Below are 21803 nucleotides of genomic sequence, written 5' to 3'. Positions count from 1 at the left end.
GTACGTAATAGAAGTTGAAGTTGTAGTAATACAAACTTCATTTTGTATGTAGAATGGAACCAAGAGGAAAACCAAGGGACTTTGAGTTCTTGTTAATGGGAAAAATAAGAATTGGACATGATGACCGTTTGAAAATATTCATACTGCATATATTTAAATTGCATATTTCCGATTGTAACCGACTACACTAGCTTATATACTAAAGAAGGCCAAATATAGTAAAGAAAGAGTTTGAGTTCAAATGCACTAATGGTGTAAAACAATACGCGTAATAATTACAAGTGTATTTATCTTATAATTAAGCATTAAATTATGCTAAAAATAGTATAATTAATAAACTATCACAGGTTAAACTATATTTCATAATGTAGAAAGATTTTACAATTTCAATATATATCACTTAAATCCTGAAAGAAAAAAACTGAATAAAATCACTTGAGTCAAATTTCTTGGCTAAGAATAAAGTAAAGAAAAATCTCAATTTTGGTCCTAAGTTTCGTAATTATAATTTCAGATTTCGAGATATTCCGCCAAATTTATTAAGTTACTTAAAACAGTTTTTGGCCTTTTCATGAACCTAACATATGTTATAACCAGATTATTTATTTACTCATTTTTTTCTGTAAGAGGAAGTTTTGTACCTGTACTTCTTATTTTTAAGTTTAGATCCGTTAAATTAGTTTTTAAGAGGAAGGATAAAGCACATATATATATATATATATATATATATATATATATATATATGATAATTTATAGCAAAATATGTTTGATTAGATATCAGAAAGCGTCCTATAATTAAAGGGATTATAAGTTTATAATGTGAAAAAACAAACTTAAATTTGCACTAATTTCAACATTTATGGGTCTTGAAAATTGGAGTACGACCGTTTGTTTCAGGCGAAGGATATCATAATAAAGGGGTGCCAATGCATGTTTGCGTTTTCTATGTGTTAGTGTTACTATTTAATTATTATATGATCAAGTCTGTGAACTGATCAATCTTTCTTTACTGATCAATATTTAATTATTGTTTATTTTTTTTTACTCCTATATCATAAGTTCACACTCCTTTTTGCAGCATACTGTTTGGCATTTTCTTTAGAATAAAATATGGCATGGAAAACTACGAGAAAGTCACTTTCTCTAGGGTCAAAGCTAAGTAACCAGGTCATTTAGTCAACGTTGGTTGGCTTTGCAGAATCTTTTGAGAGTTTGATATGTTTACCTAACACTCCATATAATAGTATGCTATTATCGTGATTTTCGAAACTTTGTTAACTTCGACTAATTCAGATTTATATTGGAATGGTTCACTAACAGAGTAACATAGATACCCAAGGTTTGGGTTCATACAATTGCACCTGAAAACTTGTTTTTGCTATGGCTCAGGTAGGTTACCTTAGTCAAGCCATTGTCTATACCTATGCCTATGAGCAGAGACGAATGTAGGATTTTAATTAGTTCTATGGGTTCAATATTTAAAGTTATGAGTTCATATATACTATTAATTGTAATTTTTTACACATGAATTTGTAATCCGCGTCGAAAGTACTGGATTCAGTTGAACCCGGTAATTCTATGATGCATCCGCCCCTGCCTATGAGTCACCGGTCATTCTTCAACACGCATATGATCAAAGTCCTGTCTCCTCGGCCACTGGATCGAAGCTTACGGTTTTATGTTTTATTTCACTTCCAAATAGAAATTCTTTTTTCCTCACGGTACTACTTCACTATCGGTCACCCATAAATATTTCGCCTTACAAGGTGGCCCTTAATGATTCACACGAGATCTTACTTGCTTTATGCTACTTTGGTCAAAGTGTAAGCTAATGATGCTTTCGATTGCTAATTTTTCACCATATAGGATGCAGCCCTATCAAAAAATTCTCTAATCCAAAAATTCCAATATGTGATCTCAGATTATAAGGTGGAGGGTTTTCAATCTTTCATCACATATATTTGATTCGCCCTTTTTACCATAGGTTTTGTGAATGAAAATGTTGTGCCAGGAGCATCTTCAATATACTATACAACAAGATTTGAAAACTGTAGTTCTTTTTCAATAGTTGCCACCTTGGATTGGGACTAAGGTACAATGTTATTTATCCAATAAAAATACTTGAAAACTGTAGTTCTTTTTCCATGTCTCAAGTTTACAACAAAGAAAATCTAGGAAACAGAGAACTTTACAAATCTTTATTCAATTTTTTTACTGTCGTTAGTGTGTAAAGTGATGGCAAGAAAGACGTCTGCTCAAGTAGGATGGTAATTTTGTCCCTACATTCAAATTAGAGTACTAATATGACATTTAGACCCATTTCCATGGAACAGTATTTGACTTTTTATTGTAGCTTAGAGGCTTGAGAAGGTCTGCTGAATATAGTTACTACTAGTATTTAACAATTAGCCCTTCACTGTAGGGGCATCAATGGTTCGGTTCAGCCGGTTATTTTATAAAATTTGTACTATATCAATTTTTCAGTTATTTTATTATGTATAACCAAAATTAGATTTTTTGAAATCGTCCCAATCATGTCGGTTTCTCTTCGGTATCGGTACGGTTCGGTTAATTTTCGGTATTTTTTTTAATATCATGTAAAATTCACCAGTAGAAGTAGAATTGCAATAACATACGTTCTTTTATAGGACTTAGCAAAACTCTCTAGACATTTTTATTGTTTAAAGGGTGATGAATTAAAAAAAAATGGCTAGAGTATAGATCCATCAACTATTCTACAACAGCGTAAAAGAAATCAAACAAAAGCAAAAAAAATATTAATCACATGAGTTGAAAGATATACTAAGCTGAGACTCAAGAATAAAGTCTATAGAAGATTAAATATTCAAAAAGATAAATCTAAATTATATGAAAGGAAACTTATTCAATACATTGCAGTTTGCTACTCATAATAGCTAGAATACTTTGTGTCTTGCTAATAAAGATACTTGAAATAACTTAGTTTAAGTAGAAGTAGTATAATAAGTTTTAGGAATTAGTATTTTGAGTTTAATTACTTGTTGGCTTGTAATACTTTTCATAATTCCAAGGCTCAAAGAAAATTTAATGCATTATTATTTTTAAACTTACTAAATAAATATATTTGCTACATGTAAAATTTATTCGGTACGATTCGGTATTTTTTCGGTTTATTTTTATAAAATAAAAAATTATCGGTGCGGTTATAGATTTATATAAAACCTACGGTTTCTTAAAAAGAAACCTAAAAATCGGTTCGGTACGGTTCGGTCGGTTTTCGAATATCCATTGACACCCCTACTTTACCGGAGCTTTATAGTTTATATTTGATCTAAAAAGTTGTATACAATGGACTTTTGTGGGTTAATAGTCCGTCCCGTCCCCCTCCCCCCCCCCCCCAAAATTCCTCTATCTCTTTATATATATATATACACATACACACCAAAAAAAACTAATAGAAAAAAATGGTTTGTTATAATCTAACAAAAATAAATTTCACCAAGCATCGTGAAAATGATTAAATTCAGTTGACTAATTCGAATCAAACAGGCTCTTGCCCTGATATTATTTGCAGCTACGGGTTCTGGTCACTGAATAATAAACATTGAAACTTGATTTTCCATTATGAGGATGGGATAATATTATAAGAAAAAGTTCTTTAATCGATATCTTGTGAAAATATTTCTCAAAAGGAAATAAGAAAACCACCATTTCCAACTGAAACTATTGAAAGGAATTGAACAGAACACACCTAAGATCATAGCTTGGTCATAAAGTTCTATACGCCAATTCCTAGCAGAGCACAAAAAAATGAGGTAAAGAGATGCCCACAAAGAACATAAAAAAATTTAAAGATGATTAAAAAGAGGGAAAAAGTTTATAAAGCTTAAAGAAATAGAAGAAATCAAAGGTGAAAACACTGTTACAATTGATCTTGCCTGAAATTCAAGATGAAAAAAATCAAATAAGTGAAAAATCTTCAAACAACAACCCCCCCCCCCCTTTCTTCACAATCAAAGAGGACTGCAATCACACACGAAGCTACTCCAGGCAGCATTGCTTTTACCATATTAAACGCCATCTCCAGAAACGGCCTCCATTAATGAGGAGAGAATCTTCTTTTTTCTTGCCTTTTCTCTCCGCCGGTCCAAAAGAAAGCAGCTTAAACAATAGCTGCGCTTTGACCTTCATGAAGTAAACATAGGCCTCTGATGTCAAAAATGATACTCTAACCTGTTTTCTGTATCGTCCCCTTAAATCTAATTAGGGAGTTACAATCCTTGTTTTCTCACAAGGTTAACAATGAGTTTGTTCAAGTTGGAGATTTCTTCGTCTCTGTGGCTTAATTCTTTCTTTAGCCTCTCAATCTCCTTCACATGCGTTTCACACTGATTACAACCTGCACCAGCCTCCTTGAGCTCTGCACATTGGTCTTCTATTCTCGGTTTCTTTGGCTCTCTCACGGTCTCTTCATCTTCAGATGACCTCTTCATTGGGTTAACCTCTATAGCTAAGTTATTGGGAGCCATCTTACAAACACACAAAACCCCTGATATACCGGAATCAAGATGAAATGAAACGAGCTTTTGTGGTCGTCCGACAGGATCCTAACAAAGATGGATAAACAAATGTTATGACATGCAGGTTATATAAAAGCATATGCCTCTCTCGTGTACACACTTGACGATGAAAGCCCTTTTGTACAAAGAAATCCTGAAAGAATACCAACCTTATCTTGGTTGCCTTCAAGCTTCTCAAATGCCTCATTTGCCTCTTGCTGATTTTTGAAATTGACAGAGGCAGAATACTTGTCTGCTTGCCCTTTTTTATTAGCCTACCAGCAAATCATAAATGGACAAATTAAGTACAATAAAGTAAAGTTCCAACTCAAGTGATGAAGAACCATGCAAATTGTTACTCAAACACCTTTTGCGTGCAAGCATCTCGATTACTATTGCTGTAACAAAGAGAGCAATGGTTCTCTTAAATTCAGAAGCACATAAAATGTGGGAAACTTCAAATTGCTCGAGATAATCATGTCGGAAGCTTTGTTTCCCTGGATTGGGGGATGGGGGGATAGGGATGGAATAACAAGAAGTTCAAACAGCAGGCAGAAAATATCTAGACTACAATATTGGGTGACAAGAGCAATTACCACTGTTAGTCCCTGGAGAAGGGGTTTTGAAAGCTAAAGATTACAAATTTCAAAAAGAGAGAGAGAGAGAGAGAGAGAGTGCAGGAGCAAGTACTCAAAGTTTTTGAACAATTAAATGGATAAATTCAATTAAAATTTGTGTACTAGGAAAATTTAGAAAGTGGGAGGGAAGTGGAACCTGTGATGCCAGCTGCAGAATGAAGTAGCTTATGTAGAGTCTAGATTTGGAAAAAACAAGTAACTAGCTAATTTCAACTACAGATTCTTTGGTAGCATTTGAATTAAAAACAGGTTTGGTTTTGGTTTTATAGTAAAAACATAATCTGTAGGACTTAATTTTAATAACGCTTATAATGACACATGTCACATGGATTTGTTTACAAGCACGTATCTGGTGCAGGTAATTGTGAACATTTGACATTGGCACACGTAGCTTCTTGCAAATGTTAGTGTTTTTTGAAGAATTAGCACAAAGCACCTATGCCCAATGTCACACCAGTTCGACACGAGTACGTTAAGGCAATTGAAGGATCCATGTAATATGAGGAATGACTATAGCATAGACCATTACAAAAATACCCAAACAAGCAAGAATGTGATTCTTCAACGACTGAATGTCGACATATGCTTTTATAAACTAACCAGCATAAAGTAGTGCAAACTGCATAAAGATGTCATTCATTATTTATGACATGAGAGAGAATAAAGCACGAGATCTCCTAACCTTAACTTCTATGGTAAAGTCCCCAGGAACAACTTTGTGTAACTCTTCGCTATGAAGAGCCACTGGTATTCTGTGGACAAGTAGCTTTGCAATCTTGGGCTCTTGCACCTAAATTCAAAGGAGTAGATGACCGTCTTAGAATAAGGACACACGAAAGAAAATGAAAATTAAAATTTAAGGCTTTATTATATTACCTCCTCACGAACCAACGGTATGATACAATCAACTCCACGTTCAATCTTGGCAAGAACAAGTTTCATTGCAGTGCATGCGTCATCCAGACAATTATGTGGAGAGTCCTTCTTTCGAAGTTCAAAACCTAACACAGACTATTTGGAAACTACTGTAAGTAAACAATAGCATTCACCAAGCAGAGCGTGTGATAAACAGTTAAAATCTTCAGGTTGTAAAAGGAACCACAGTTGGAAAAAAAAGAACAGGGAGACAAACCACAAAAAGACTCTGCTAAACAAAAAACAGCACAACTATTTTACCAAACATAAAATGATTGGAGTTCTTTGGATGTTCAGATAAAAGCATTTGAAGAAATGTCTGCCCTTATAAATTCCCAAATAAAATAGGAATCCAAAGTGAGGGTTGATATGGCCAACAACTGAACAGAGTGAACACATTGTAGCATGGGAAAGAAATACTAAAATTAAAGAAGCACAGCTTACCTTACACAAATTACTTAAAGAAGGTCTTCTATTAGATGGCTGATCCCAATATTTGAAGACATAAGATGTGTCAATCACTCTTGCATGATCTATCTTCAAAGCTATTAAGAACGATATAGCAGAGCTTTATCAACAAAACAAAAAAAAGGAAGCGAAGGACATAACTGACTAAAAAGTACGACATAATACTCTGAAAGACAGGGAAAGAAAAGAGAAAAGGGAGTAGAAATAACATTAAAACCTGGGGATATTAAAAAGAGACAAATGATCACAAAATTAATGTCATTTCCATTTACCAGCAGATGTGCACCAAAGATTTGAATGTTAATTAAAGACCATCACTTATGATGCAAGATGTAGCTTACCACGAAGGTCATTGTGTAAACTGTGGCCAATCAATATGGTTCCATGTGATAATAGCTTCTTCATGGAAATCTGGATCACAGCACACAAAAGTTCAGAGAAAGAAATTTTAATGGCTACTGGACAACCTAAATAGATCAACCTTTTTTTTTGAGAAGGAACCTAAATTGAACAACTTATACCTGTACATCAGCCAATGAACAAGAAACTCCATCTAAATCTCCTGCGGTTATTCCAGTAATCTCAGTTCTGTAGTCTGCAATTGGTTTGTTTGGATTCACAAATTCATTGAGTTTAACCTGCAAATTTCAGAACTTCAAAATAACTTATGGTGACATGAAAAAAAGAGTGGAACTACATCAGAGATAAAGAGGCCAAGCAGGTGGCTCCATTTGCAATTGGTTATGTAAACAGTATGTTTATGCCATAAAAAGGTATAATGCCCAAAAAATACCTCCAACTTATCATCCACAGCGCAGATTCTGACTAAAGCTTCGGTTCCATCTTGGCAAAGAACCATTTCGCAATCAATTGCAATCATTGCCTTTTTTGATTTTACGAAATTAGATTTTTTAGTCCTTCTCGTGACTAACCAGCCCTGTTCCCATGGATGTACATTGTAGTAAGAGAAGTATACTTTTACGTTAGAACAGCCAATTATACAAATGTAGTGATTCCAGTGCCACAGAATTTTTTTCATGGATTTGACTCTAACCACTTCGGTAACAAGCTAAACCAAAATGCACCTAAAATATACTGCAGGGGATCATGATATGCAAGTAAAACCATGCATTTTTTTCTTAAAATAACTTCATTTCAAAACAAATAAGCTGAAGCTTGTGACCCAATAGACCTTATAAATTGTTACAGGAAACACATCAGTTAAGAAATCTTTAAGAAGGAACTTCTTAAATAGAGGTAGAACTTCCTAAGTAAACATTTTTGACATAGTTTGCAGAGATAGAACTTCTTAAGCAGACAATAAGAGAAGAACACCAAAGCCAGTAAACAAACCTCCTCATGTGATGGAAACGAGTACTCTGTCGGATATTGAGGGTGCTCAAAAGTTAAACGAACCAGTCCCTGCACTGCCACAATATCAGTTTATTAAGCACAGAAGTTGTTGAGATATAGTGATCATAAACCTTCATAAGAAGATGCCAACCAGCATCTTCCTCGAAAAAAAGCGGGGTGGGGGTATCAAAATTGGAGAGCATGCAACTATTTTGCTATCAATAATTCTGAATATTAATTCCAATTTTTATTTTTATTTTTCATTTTTTTATATCACCATGCCCTGCTAGCTTGCGAGCAGCTTGACTATAATCCACCGAGCAGCATGTCCTGCCCACAAGCACATACTGTCAATGGTAATTCCACCCACCAAGTTAGAGAAAATCACTCATCATAGTTGTAGCTGGTATTCGAACCAGGGATCTCCAGGTTGTCACTCTCACATATCAACTACCAGTGTCCCCTTGGAGATCTCAATTCAAATTTCCTCTTTAACACTTTAAGGAAAAGGGAGAGTAACTATATATATTAACAAGTTATAGCCGCAGTTAAATTCTAACAGAACAAGTTATAGCCGCAGTTAAATTCTACCAGACAAGTTATAAGACCTACTAGCCGATAACTGGAGATGAATTAGCTACTCTCAACCCACTTAAGTAGATTTTTCCCAACTATCTTACAACAAAACTGCCCTAATGTTGCAGTAACCAGTTATGATTCGTAATAATACACAAAAGCCAAAATATACTCTTCACCTGTTCGGCGGATTCACTATCCGGGGATTTTTTCTGAAGCTTCTCTACAGCCTCTCGATTGGAATAGCATTGAAACACCTTTTTAAAAAGCTGCACAAAAGGAACATTATGGCATTAGTATTATCAGCATTATTTTACGCTAATTAACCGAATGAAAACAAGAGTCAATCGTTATTAACCACCTTTATGTCATCCTCTTGGCTAAACGTCTTCAAAAACGCAAGCAAATCATCAACGGACCTCTTCGACGGGTCACTCAAGCTAACACCTAACTTCTTGTCGTACGATCTCAAAAAATCTTTCCACCCTCCGCTACTCCCTTTCATCTGCCGCTTTTGAGCTAACTTGACAATTTCGACTAGAACCTTTTAACATTTAAAAATGAGAAATTACATATCATCGTTTCTTCTGAAACTAATTGTTAGTAATAATCTATTATACACAAATTTTGAATTTGCACTATTGGAAAACCTAATTACTGTCTAGTTCTGGAAAAAAATTGTAAAATCAGCTCAAAAATATGAGCAGTACAAATTTTTAAATCGTTTAACCAGTAAATTGTACTTAACTCCTGCAAAAGTGGGTACATAAAAACTAATTTAAACGAGGGCATGTACTAAACAGGCTAATTTTGTGAGCATTTACTGTATAATCGAAAAAATTGCAACTTTACACGGCTGAGAGACTCACCTCTTTCTTCGCTGAGGAGGCAAACTTCAAATCCATTGCAAGGGCGGCTCTAGAGTGAGGCAAGTGAAGTCTTTGACCTAGCCCCAAATATTTATTTAAGGTCATAAAAATATGAAATACTATTATACTAGTACTCCATATAATATATGTAACTTATAGTTATATAATTATTAATAAAAGATTTTAAATTTTAATAATAGGATTGAATGAGTTAATTAGATATTTTTTTTCTCTCATTAAACTAAAGTATATATTTACCTTCTCGTTATTTTTTTTCCTTACTCTAGTATAGTCTTTTTTCATGTTACTCGATTTTATTTTTTAATTTCAACTCTTTCTTTAAATCAACTATTCGTATTGTAACATTTGATTAATCCATTTATCATAAAGCAAGTTCTTTTGTATCTCTTTTTTGTAACTAAGAAATCCCTGAGGCAAATGTCGCAAGGTTCAAAACTCGATGAATAACACGCTCGTCATTTCATCATTTTCGCTTAATATCATGATTTTATATAGGGGAGGGTGACGTGCACCTAACTCATACATCATGTATTGCGCTCTCATCACTAGATCAAAGTTATGTAGTTTTTTTTGTATATTATTATTATATGAATTTTATGAAAGAAGTTTAAGCATCTTTTAATATATTCTGGTTTTAGGCAATTAGTTCTGTTAAGACCAACACGAACGTTCTACTTAACTAGCTTTATTCACATTTGATAACTGAATGACAAATTCACTACCTTTAATATTCTTTGTCATTGTTATCTTATCTTAATGAGACTCTATAAAATTTGATTGAGAACGTCAGGTAGACTGGTGGCTCAAGGGGAGGCTAGTAAAGCCTCGATTTAGCCCCTCCAAATTTTGAGGCCCCAAAGAATTTTAATAGTGAATTTTATGATTTATTTTAGTTTAGACAATAAATTAATACAAAAAAAATTGTAAAAAAATAAAGAAATAAAGATTATCTAATCTTTAACACTAAAAATCTTTTAGAACTTTGAATTAAACTACTTAAATCTTCATATTAGTAAATATGAGTACATTTTTTTACAACAATATCAAAAGTTATATATTATAGATACGTGCCTAGCATCTTAGTTATTTAAATTATCCTTAATAATAATAATAATAATAATAATAATAATAATAATAATAATAATAATAATAATAATAATAATATGTGAAGTTAAAGTCTTTTATGCCATTTAATAATATTACACTATAAACAAGAAGTAATATATGTGAATTTTGTACGAAAAATATAATCACTTACTGTTTTTGCATATTGTGTATAAATATGTGAATTCTAATATATGTGAATTTTGTACGAAAAAAATGATGACTTACTTTTTTTGCATATTGTGTATAAATATGTGAATTCTAATAAAAAAAGGTATAAGGCCTTAAAATGTGTGACTTTAAGCTTATTAATTTTAGACGGAATGACTTCCTCACCATTTAGATTTGTAGAGCATTTGAAAGCCGATATATAAAATTTAAATTTTCTCATTTGAACACTCGAACTCATGATTCCCTTAACTAATACACATTTAGCTGTTGACCCTACCTATGTGGAGGTGTAGTTGACATCGCAATAATGCGTGCACATCACTGCTATTAGGCGTGTAACTTGCAATTTTTTGACTAATTTTTATAAAAGAACAAAAAAGACAATAAAGAAAAAAAGGAAAAGGAACCTTGTTTCTTCCGTTACCCCTCCCTTAGGTCCATCTACACCTCTTTCACTCTCTTTTCTCTTTCATTCCATCCTTCGTCCAACTTCTGTTTCAGCATCAGGATAGGAATAATTCAATAGATACTCATCAAATCCAGATTCAAAGACACTTGTTTAGTAGAATTCTTTTTTTATTAGTTTCTTCTCTTTTTTTCTCTATTAATAAAGTTTTCAACTTTGTAATTCACAAAGTGAATGGGTTCCTGAATTCAATGGCATGGATCTCTGTTAAAAGGCTTGAAATCAAGAATTCGAAAAAAAAAAATTGAAAACAGTTTTGCCTTTTTGGATTTGGATCTTTTTCGATAATACCATCGGAAAAGACGATCGATTAAAGCATTTCGTCTAGCATCTTGCTTTTTAGATCTGGTCTTTGGATGGTTTCAAGAGTGAGAATTTCGAGAAGGAAAAAAGGGATAATCAGAAAAGATAGGGGCTCAATTTTTCTGGTGACTTCTTTTTTCCGGTGGTATGCTTTTCAAGTTCTCTGATCTAGTTTGTTACTGGGTGTCAAAAAAGTTGAGCACTGGCATTTTTCTGTCAATCTTTATATGGTGATCTAATTGAGGAGACGATTATGGGGGAGAAGTAATGAAGGAGGATTTTCAGAGAGGCATTTAAATGACAATATTTTAAGAGATTTTGTCAGCAAAATTTGAAAGTTGTCCCATAGTGATGAAAGGATGCTTATGGAGAAGAAAGAGAAGGATAAAGAATTTTAAATTTTAATAAATTAATTCTTATAAAATGGACATACTCATTATACGAGTGTAAGCTCATAATTTTTTACCCGCGCATTTTTAAAGTTAGTTTAATTATTCCTAGTATTTTTAAAATATTTACGTGAATTACTTTTAGACAAGAGGGGTTGCTTATGCTCTGATGGTAAGCAACCCCCACTTCCAACCGAGAGGTTGTGAGTTCGAGTCTCCCCAAGAGCAAAGGTGGGAAGTTCTTGGAGGGAAGGATGCCGGGGGTCTATGTTGTTGTTGTTGTTGTTACGTGAATTACTTTAATTAGGTTTTAGTTTACGCTTATTTTTTTAATTTTAGAATATAAATCTGAGAACACAAAAAAAAATGATTTCAATATATATTTTCTTATTTTTACTTAGGGTCATTAATATTTTTTATAACGGAAAAGGGCCAAAAATGCCCTTTAACTAAAGAAATAGATCAATAATGCCCTCCATTTACCTTTTGGCCCAGAAAAACCCTTACTGTTAATCAATTGGAGCAAAAATGCCCTTCTCAATTAACAGAGCACCACGTCAGATGAAACCAAAATTAAAAATGTTATAGTATTTCTGATATGGAACTCTAGCGGACGGACTCTTCATTCTTTTATCATGCATATCGTTTTCCAAAAATTATACCATTGCTAGTGACTGCCATTGAAGCTACTAAAAGTTTTGAAGGTCCATTAAATAAATTGCTGTAGTTTTTTTTTAGTTTCTTATTCAAATATTATATTCATTATCTAAACCTATAGCAAAACCACCAAAAACTCCACCATGCCTCCACCTCTATTCTTCTTAATCATGCCGTCCAAAATTTACCACCTTCACCTTCACCAATCACCATAAAAAGGAAAAGAACCAGCTATCTCCCATTTCTTTCGAGGACCAAGACTACTCCCAAAAATTTCGCTTTTCCATCATTTGTGAGACCAACTCTCACCATCTCCATTAACAAAAATTATTTTGAAGGGAGCGGAGATACCACTGCTGCCCGGGAGCATTTCTCTTTCACACCCCCTATCGGAAGTTGTCACCAGAAAAGGATGAAAGTGGAGAGATTTTTGTTGAGGATTTTGGTTTGGGCATCTTTTGCAGTGGGGGTCTTCTTCTTCTTTTCCATTGATTCAAGGTTGGGAGTGGTAGATGATCCAATGTACAGGTGAATCAATGGCAGAGGGATGATGTTAGGGGAAGATGCACCATAGAACTACCGGGTTCAATCGAAATCAATAAGAGTTGTTCAAGGAAGAATCAGGTGATTGGAAGATTCTGATTTTTTAGGATGTCTGACATGGTGCTCCGTTAGTTGGGAAGGGCATTTTTGCTCCAATTGATTAACTGTAAGGGCTTTTTTGGGCCAAAAGGTAAACGGAGGGCATTATTGATCGATTTCTAATAGTTAAAGGGCATTTTTGGCCCATTTCCGTTTTTATAATGATTTTAGTTTAATTTTATCATGATTCTAACTTACTTTTTTCTACTTTTATTTTAGTATAATATTTGAAAACACAAAAATAATTTTATTTTTTTAATGCTTTATTTAAATATTTTGTCATATTTTATTAGGATTAATTACTATTTTGAATAAGGAAAAAGAATATTTAATTTTGGGGCCAAGTCTTTCCTAATTTCTTGCATAAGTGATAGGTCCAATAAAGAAGCCCAAAAGGAACTCAAAAGAGGTCCAATTCTAGATCTCTTAGCATCCCTTAGCCCTAATCCGCATGACCCACGACCCAGAACCCACTGACCCGCCCCATTTTGCTTTAAATCCCTACCCTCTATTCTATTTGATCCAACGACCCTTGTTTTATCCTAATTTTTTTTTTTAAAAAACTAATCTACACAAACACTAACCGGGGGAGGCATATTTGTGATACCAATACCGATGCTGCAAAAGAAATGCTATGCATGGTCCTCATTTTTCATCCTCAAGTTGCATGTGGTATACTTGGCATTTTCAGAGATTGGGAGGCCCTCTTTTAGCTACCCAAACACTTTATACGCTTCGGTACCCTTTTGAGCCTGTGCTGATTTCTTTGATCGCCCATCCTTTGGAATCAAGTTAGAGTCATAAAAAAAAATGTTCATGTCCCCGTATGTTTGTTTTAGAAAGTTCATCCCAAAAGAAAAATTCAAAAGGAAAAAAAGGAAAAAGAAATATAGCAACAACAAAAAGTATTTTTTTGAACTATGTTCGGCCTGATTCTTGTTACTACAAGATACGTAGGCAGCCTTACTCTAGTATTGGTCACACCAAGTCAAAAATTCTAAAATTCCTCACTTCAAAAGAAGCTGGGGCAGAAGTTTTGTTTTCTATAAAAGACGGTTCCAAAAGTTTTAAAGTTATACCCCATTTTGTCTTAGTTCGAATTTGAGCCTTCATGCATTTCTTTCTTTCTAACCCTGTCCAAAAGCAATATTATATTCCAAAAAAAAGACTTTCCAAATAATCTTTGAGAGTGCCGAGTTAGACATGCCAAGAGCATATGATATTTCTACCATGGTTAATGCCTTGTCATATGCAAAATCATAGGAAATAAGAAGAAAGAATAAAATGATAGGGTCTTATTGGTGAAAACCCGCACGGGCACCATAAGACGATTGTAAGTTGAGAGAAAAAACTTTGGGGCACCACAAGTCGAATAAGGATTGTGAATCTAATAGAACAATTGGATCATTGGAGTTTTTAAAGTTTGAAGGTACGACAAGAATTGAAAATTAGACTTACTGGATAGATTAGGCCACTTAATCTAAAATGCATGTCATGGTCATTAGAGTTGGTATCCACATCAGATAAGTTTCTATTTTGTAATTCTCTTATTAGATATCATCTCTTTCCATTGTCCCCTTACTATGTTCCTTTTGCATTGTTTAAATCCTCTTTTTGAGTTTTTTTTGTCAGAACAAATGAGAAATGATTTTAAAATTTGCTACCATCTTTCCAATTGCACAAAGCGGAGTCTGACTAGCACATCAAAGTGGCATAAGTCAGGAAAAAGTGGCATGCGCACTGAGTTGGTGACGATTGACGTGCTTTGGAATTCATGTAAAATGCAAAGGTTCAGTAAATGTCAATTCATGAGCACAATATAACAGATAGAGGGATTTGGGCTTGAACGGATCAGAGGAATTTTTTGTGATAAGAGTTGACAAAAAAATGGTTAGTCAATAACAAGCAAGGTCTTCCAAGTTGAAATCAAAGTTATCATGGCAAGTATAGGAGCAATCACCCTCAAGGTCAAGGCCACAAACCAACCACCATGTTTTAAACTCACAAGTTTTCTTTGTTTGAAACAGGGACGAAGACTGTGTCCAAATCAAAGCTTGGAAGTTTGAACCTTTTAGGTGTCGTGCCCAAATTTTGTCAGCACAATGGCTCTTTGAGAAGGTTTTTTTACCTCCTAGGCATTCCCCTTAGTTGAGAAGAATCTTTAGCTTTCTTTAAGTTCAGGGGGTCCCGCCTGGAGTAGGGTCAGTTTCTAATTTTCTTAAGGTGTTAATCGTTAGCTTCCATCGAGTTCAGGGGTCCCGCCTAGAGAATATGGTCAGTTTTTAATTTTCTTAAATTGTTAGTCTTTAGTTTTTCTTAATTTCAGGAGTCCCGCCTGGAGAATAGGGTCAGTTTTTAGTTTTTTTAAATTGTTAATCTTTAGTTTTTCTTAAGCTTAGGGGTCCCGCCTGTAGAATAGGGTCAATTTTAGTTTCTTTAAGTTGTTTGTCTTTAGCTTTCTTTAAGTTCAGGGGTCCCGCCTGGAGAATAGAGCTGGTTTCTAGTTTTCTTAAGGTGTTAATCGTTAGCTTCCATCGAGTTCAGGGGTCCCGTCTGTAGAATGGGGTCACTTTTCATTTTCTTAAGTTGTTAATCTTTAGTTTTTCTATGGTTCAGGAGTTCCGTCTAGAGAATAGGGTCAATTTTTATTTTGGTCAAGCTCAGTTTATAGTTTTCCTTAAGCTCAATCTCACAAGAGATGCACATCCTAGTCGAATCTTTAATTTTACTCTCATCATTGCATCCTTCATCAAAAACATAGGTGATTTACAGTTTTGCTAACAACTCACAAATCTTCCTAGTACTAACTGGGGCAGAAAATTTGTTTGTTTTGATTGCAGGCACCCACCTAGAGAACGAGGGTCAATATTTCAGAAATCAGTTTTAAGTTCAAATCAGAGAAGTACCAAGAGCCCACGTGAAGAATAGGGTCAACTTTCAGTTCCTTTCAAGATCAAGCAAGAGGATTCCGCCTGAAGAATATGGTCAACTTTCAGTTTTGTCACGACCCGTTTCCTTAATAGATCATGATGGCGCCCAACACCATTGTCAGGCAAGACAACGCGGAAATATAATTAAGTTCTCATTTTACTTTCACCAAAAATAAGTGCAGCAATTCCTTAAGTTAAAGTTAAAACCAGAAATGAACAGTAATATGCCAAAAGTAATCATACAACCCCAAAATAAAAGTTTGCTAATATGCGTGCCAAGACCTGGTGTCACAAGTAGTGGGGAACTAGCAGAATGTACAAAAAAATAAAACTATCCTACTGTCCGAAACAAAATAGACAGCAAAAGTAAAGAAAGACTCCATCAGGATGCTGGACGGCACAGGAAGGGGCAACTTACCGTGTAAGTCTCAGACTATGAATCAGGGGCGCGCACCAGACTGATAGCTAGATGTACCTGCCTCAGATCCTGTACAATTAAGTACAAAAGTGTAATATGAGTACATAAACAATATGTACCCCGTAAGTATCCCGTCTAATCTCGAAGAAGTAGAGACGAGAGGTCGACTTGATACTTACTAAGGTCAAATAATATAATAAAGTGTTATGTTAAGCATGAGAGTCATAAATAATCAATAGTTTGTAGCAAAAGGTAATAAGTCATGTTCTTAACAATTTTACATTTAGCCATTTACATTTCAAATATTTAGCAGAACAAGTCATGGATAAGATTTCATGTAGATATCATGCGCACATTATGCCGAGGTCGACGACCCGATCCAACAAAAAATAAACTGTGCACTGCCAGAGGGACAAATAGCGTGAACCATAGATGCATCTATTTCTACCGAGGCGATCGGCCCGATCCACAAATATCAATTAATACCAAGAAAAACACATGAAGGCACATTTATTTTCAAACAAATTCGTACAAGTGTCTAACAAGTGTATACATTCGCTTATATTCCTTTTTCAAGTCTCTAGCATATCCTAAGTGATCACATTAGCAAGAAAATATAGAGACATTCACAAATATATCATGTTACGGGCCCTAGACTACCCGGACAATTAACATAATAGTAATTATGCATGAACTCTCATCACCTAGTGCGTACGTAGCCCCCGCATTTAGTAGCAAATTATTCAATTATTACACCTACGAGGACAATTCCCTCTTACAAGGTTAGAAAGGAGACTTACATCGCTCCAAAGTGTACTTCCAACACCAAGAATGAGCCCAAACCCTCAATTTGGAGCCGAACGATCAAAAACTAGTTAAATGAGGTAGAAACTAGTCAATATAAGCTCACAAGATCGTATTCTAGCTATTTAAGCAATTTTCCAACCTTAAACACAAGTTTCCTAAAATCTGACCCCGGGCCCACATGCCCGAATTCCGAAATTTTTCAAAGGAAGTTGTTCTCTATAACTTAAAGATGAATAATATATGATTTCTAATTCATTTCATAATGAATTTCATGGTTAAATCTAACTTTTATCAAAACCCTAGGTCTTGCTCTAATCCCATAGTTTTCACAAATTTTTGTGTGTTAATCTACCTAAAACCCAAGTATTAAACTCACATTAAGTAGAATTAACTTACCTCACAATGCTATGTTGAAATCCCCTCTTTGGAAGCTCCCAAATCGCCCAAGTGTAGAGATAAAATGAAATAAATGGCCTAAGTCCCATTTTTAAAAGTTGTGCCCAGGTCTCTGATGTCGCATTTGCGACATCAGGTTCGCAAATGCGAACTCGCAATTGCCACAAAATCTTCGCAATTGCGAACTGGCTCCCTTCCTGCTTTCATCGCAAATGTGATCCTGGGGTCGCAAATGCGGACCCTGCAGGGTTCGCAATTGCGGTGAAATTGTCGCAAATGCGATGCTGCCCACCTGCTGCCTTCATCGCAATTGCGGTGGTTTCTTCGCAAATGCGAGGTCGCAATTGCAAACAAATTCCTCGCATTTGTGAGGCCTGCAATTTCTCACAGAAACACCAGAAAACTGGGGTGTTTTTCACCCCCAACCCATGCCCGAAACTCACCCGAGTCCTCGGGGCTCCACTCCGAACACCCACACCAGTCCAACAATATTGTGCAAACTTGCTCGAGCGATTAAATCGCCGAAATAACACCTAAAACCACGGATTCAACACCAAAACGCATGAAATCCTTAAGAATATTCAAATTCCTATCTTTACAACTGGACGTCCGAATCACATCAAATCAGTCCGGTTTCTCACCAAATTTCACAGACAAGAATAAAATGTTATATTGAACCTGTACCGGGATCCAAACCAATATACGGGCCCGATACCAACATGATCAAGCATTATTCCTTTTCATTAAATCCTTTGAATTTCAATTTAACAATTTCTAATAAAAATTCATTATTCGGGCTAGGGACCTCGGAATTCGATTCCGGGCATACGCCCAGGTCCCGTATTTTCTTACAGACCCTCTAGGACCATCAAAATATGAATCCGGATCCGTTTGATAAAAATATTGACCAAAGTCAAACTTAGCCTTTCAAGAAAATCTTAAGGAATCAAATGAGCATATTTCAACCCAATTCCTTCCAAATCCCGAACCAACCCTCCCCGCAGGTCATAAATTAGTTAAAGCAAGCACGAGAAGTTTTATTTAAGGAAACGGGGTTCTAAAAAGCAAAACGACCAGTCGGGTCGTTACAAGTTTTCAAGTTCAAGTTAGAGAAGCATCAGGAGCTCGCCTGAAAGAACAGGGTCAACTTTCAGTTTCAAGTTCAAGTCAGAGGCAGCAGGATCTCTCCTGAAGAATAGTGTTAACCTCAGTTTTTTCAATTCAAACCAGAAGTAGCAGGAGCCGCCTGAAGAACAAGGTTTGCAAGCTCAAGTCTACTCCAAGTTCAAGCTTATTTCAAGTGCAAGCAGCAGGATGTCTGCCTGAAAAATAGGGTCAACTTCCAGATTTCTTCAAATTCAAGTTAGCAGGATGCCCACTTGAAGAATAGAGTGAATTTTTAGTTTCATGTTGAAGGATCAAGTGGAGATTCAAGACAAGAAGTAGATAGAATTTTGTATTTTTCTTTTATTTTTGCTGTAATTTTTGCTTTCAATTTATGATGTAATGGCAAGAACCGTGGATCGGAGCCTCTAACGGTATCTCACTCGACTCTCTCATCCTCTCCACATACTCCATCACTCAATTAACTTCTGAACTACAAGTGACCTGATTCCTTTATAGCCAAGGATATATAGGTAGCTCAGATACCAGGGCTCAGTCACAATCTTTTGTCCATCTTTGTTTTGTTTTGAATAAGTGTCAGGTCAGAAATCAATTGCGTTGCTTATTTAATTCTTTGCTCAAAAACTCTTCGAGTTTCCAAGCAAAGAGGGGCAGTTGTAAGCACGTAATTTATGACCCGCACAAATTTTAAAGTTAGTTTTAGTATTCCTAGTATTTTAAATATATTTACATGAATTACTTTAATTGGGTTTTAGTTTACTCTTATTTTTTTTAATTTTAGAATATAAATTTGAAAACACAAAAAAAAATGATTTCGTTATATATTTTCTTATTTTTACTTAGGGTCATTAGTATTTTTTATAATGATATTAGTTTAGTTTTACCATGATTCTAACGTACTTTTCTATACTTTTATTTTAGTATAATATTTGAAAATACAAAACTAGTTTTTTTTATATAATTTATTTAAATATTCCATTTTGATATTTTATTAGGATTAATTACTATTTTGTAGAAGGAAAAAGAATATTTAATTTTGGGGCCAAGTCTTTCCTAATTTCTTGCATAAGTGATAGGTCCAATAAATAAGCCCAAAAGGAATTCAAAAGAGGTCCAATTCTAGATCTCATAGTACCCCTTAGCCCTATCCCGCCTAACCCATGACCTAGAACCCACTGACCTGTCCCATCTTGCTTTAAATCTCTACCCTCTATTCTATTTGATCCAACTACCCTTGTTTTATCGTAATTTAAAAAAACCTAATCTACACAAACCCTAACAGGGGAGGAATACTAGTAGCGGGAAAACTCTTCTCTCTCTCATTTTTCTAACCCCCAGCGCCTGCCTTTAACTTTTCCTAATCTCTCATTCCTCTCACCATCTTGAGAGCCGCCTCTTGTCTTTGGCTCTATCATCTCTCACTCTCGAGAGACCACTCCCGCTGCTCTTCCTTGCCATCCGCCAAAGTTCATCGTCAGCGACAACTGGCGTCAATCCTTTCTTCTCCCCTTTTTCATTTTTCTTTGTTGCTGCAAGTTCGGTATGTTAGTGTTTGACCAGTGGTAAAATACCGACAGGCTCCTCTCCAGCGGCTATGAAGAAAGACCTTCATCATCTCTCTCTACACTTCAAAACACCCAGCGAGAAAGAGATATAACGACCCGACTGTCACACCTCCTTTTTCTGTAAGGGATAAGAAGTTTTTTCAATTAGAGCAATATTAATCAAAATATGATTATTTTATTTAATTTCAGAGTCGCCACTTTGAATAATTTAGGGTGTACCAAGTCACCGGTTTATTTTAAAATCCCAAAAAGAGGAAGTTTGACTCTGTTTTAAAGTCTGCGAAAATCAGAAGACCGGATAAGGAATTCTATTAACCCGGAAGAAGGTGTTAGGCATTCCCGGGTTCTGTGGTTTTAGCACGGTCACTTTTAATCATACCTGGCTTAATTAGATTGTTAAATTACTTATTTTAGAACCTATGTATATTCTACCTTTTTACCGCTTTTTATTACTCGATTATTCGTTATTACGGAATTTTCTTGAAAACGAGTCACGCGTACATGTACTCATTTGATTTAGTGTGCTAAAATCATGTCACGCATACGTGTACATAATTAATAGTGCTTAATTAATATAAAAATTATTTGGCCAAAGTCACGCGGACGTGTACGTTGGTTTTATTTTTGAAAATTGTAATCATGTCACGCTAACGTGTACACAATCACAATAATAATTTAAACTGCGCCTAAAAGCATTTCTACGAGTATTCAATTGAAGCATTTTATTATTACTGGAAATGTTTGACCATGACCATGCGGACGTGTACCTTGGTTGTTTTTGACATCACAACTATGTCACGCATACGTGTACATAATTGCAATAGTTGATTTGAATAGGAGTATACTTAAGGCTACAATCACGTTTATAAGCTATTTTCATATATTTTGAGACTAGATGTAAGGCTCAATGCTATATGAGACATTATTGAAATAATTGGGCAGCTTACATATCAGTTGCTGAATGGGTCAAAAATAAAGAGGATTTGGGCCTGATAATGGTTGAGTCCATATGACTCTGGCCCAATGCATGTATTGTCAATCATTTGACATGCTAAAGGAATTCAATCAAAGAGGATTTGGGCCTGACGATGGCTGAGTCCAGACAACTCTGGCCCAATGCACATATTGCCAATTATTTGGACCAATTTAGGACTGAAATTTCGTGATTATTTTGTAAGACCAATTATTGAATCTCACTTGTACTCTTTCACTTTCTTTTAAAATATGATGCTGAAAAGAACATGGGACGTGAGCAGAAACAAATCATTCATATTCAAAACCAAACCTAATTCGATAAATTTTACTGACTTCCTATGCATTTTTGTTTCTTATGCTAAAGCCATATCAAAGCGATAAGTTTAAAATCATTTTTGTATATAAAAAAAACTTAGAAAATAAATATACCTTTAATCAAATTATCAATTTAGTTCATTAGTAGACCCTAAAAAATAC

The 21803-nt window shown here is 34.9% G+C and overlaps 1 protein-coding gene across 1 annotated transcript; it reads right to left on the bottom strand.

The window, feature by feature from the left end:
• Window positions 1-4110: 4110 nt before the first annotated feature.
• Window positions 4111-9462, bottom strand: LOC104228015 (small RNA degrading nuclease 1-like). Its single transcript, XM_009780398.2, has 12 exons — window positions 9358-9462; window positions 8850-9032; window positions 8668-8757; window positions 7913-7981; window positions 7353-7496; window positions 7081-7197; window positions 6901-6970; window positions 6536-6636; window positions 6053-6187; window positions 5859-5966; window positions 4709-4813; window positions 4111-4586 (listed from the first exon to the last, which is right to left on the bottom strand). Exons 1-12 carry the CDS (start codon window positions 9460-9462, stop codon window positions 4251-4253), a joined length of 1563 nt encoding a protein of 520 aa, XP_009778700.1. The 3' UTR covers window positions 4111-4250.
• Between the last annotated feature and the right edge of the window lie 12341 nt (window positions 9463-21803).

This window comes from Nicotiana sylvestris, chromosome 12, assembly GCF_000393655.2.
Source record: "Nicotiana sylvestris chromosome 12, ASM39365v2, whole genome shotgun sequence".
In the NCBI taxonomy this organism is placed as follows: domain Eukaryota; kingdom Viridiplantae; phylum Streptophyta; class Magnoliopsida; order Solanales; family Solanaceae; genus Nicotiana; species Nicotiana sylvestris.
Note: the sequence above shows the minus strand (reverse complement) of the source record. Positions and strands in the feature narration are given on the sequence as shown.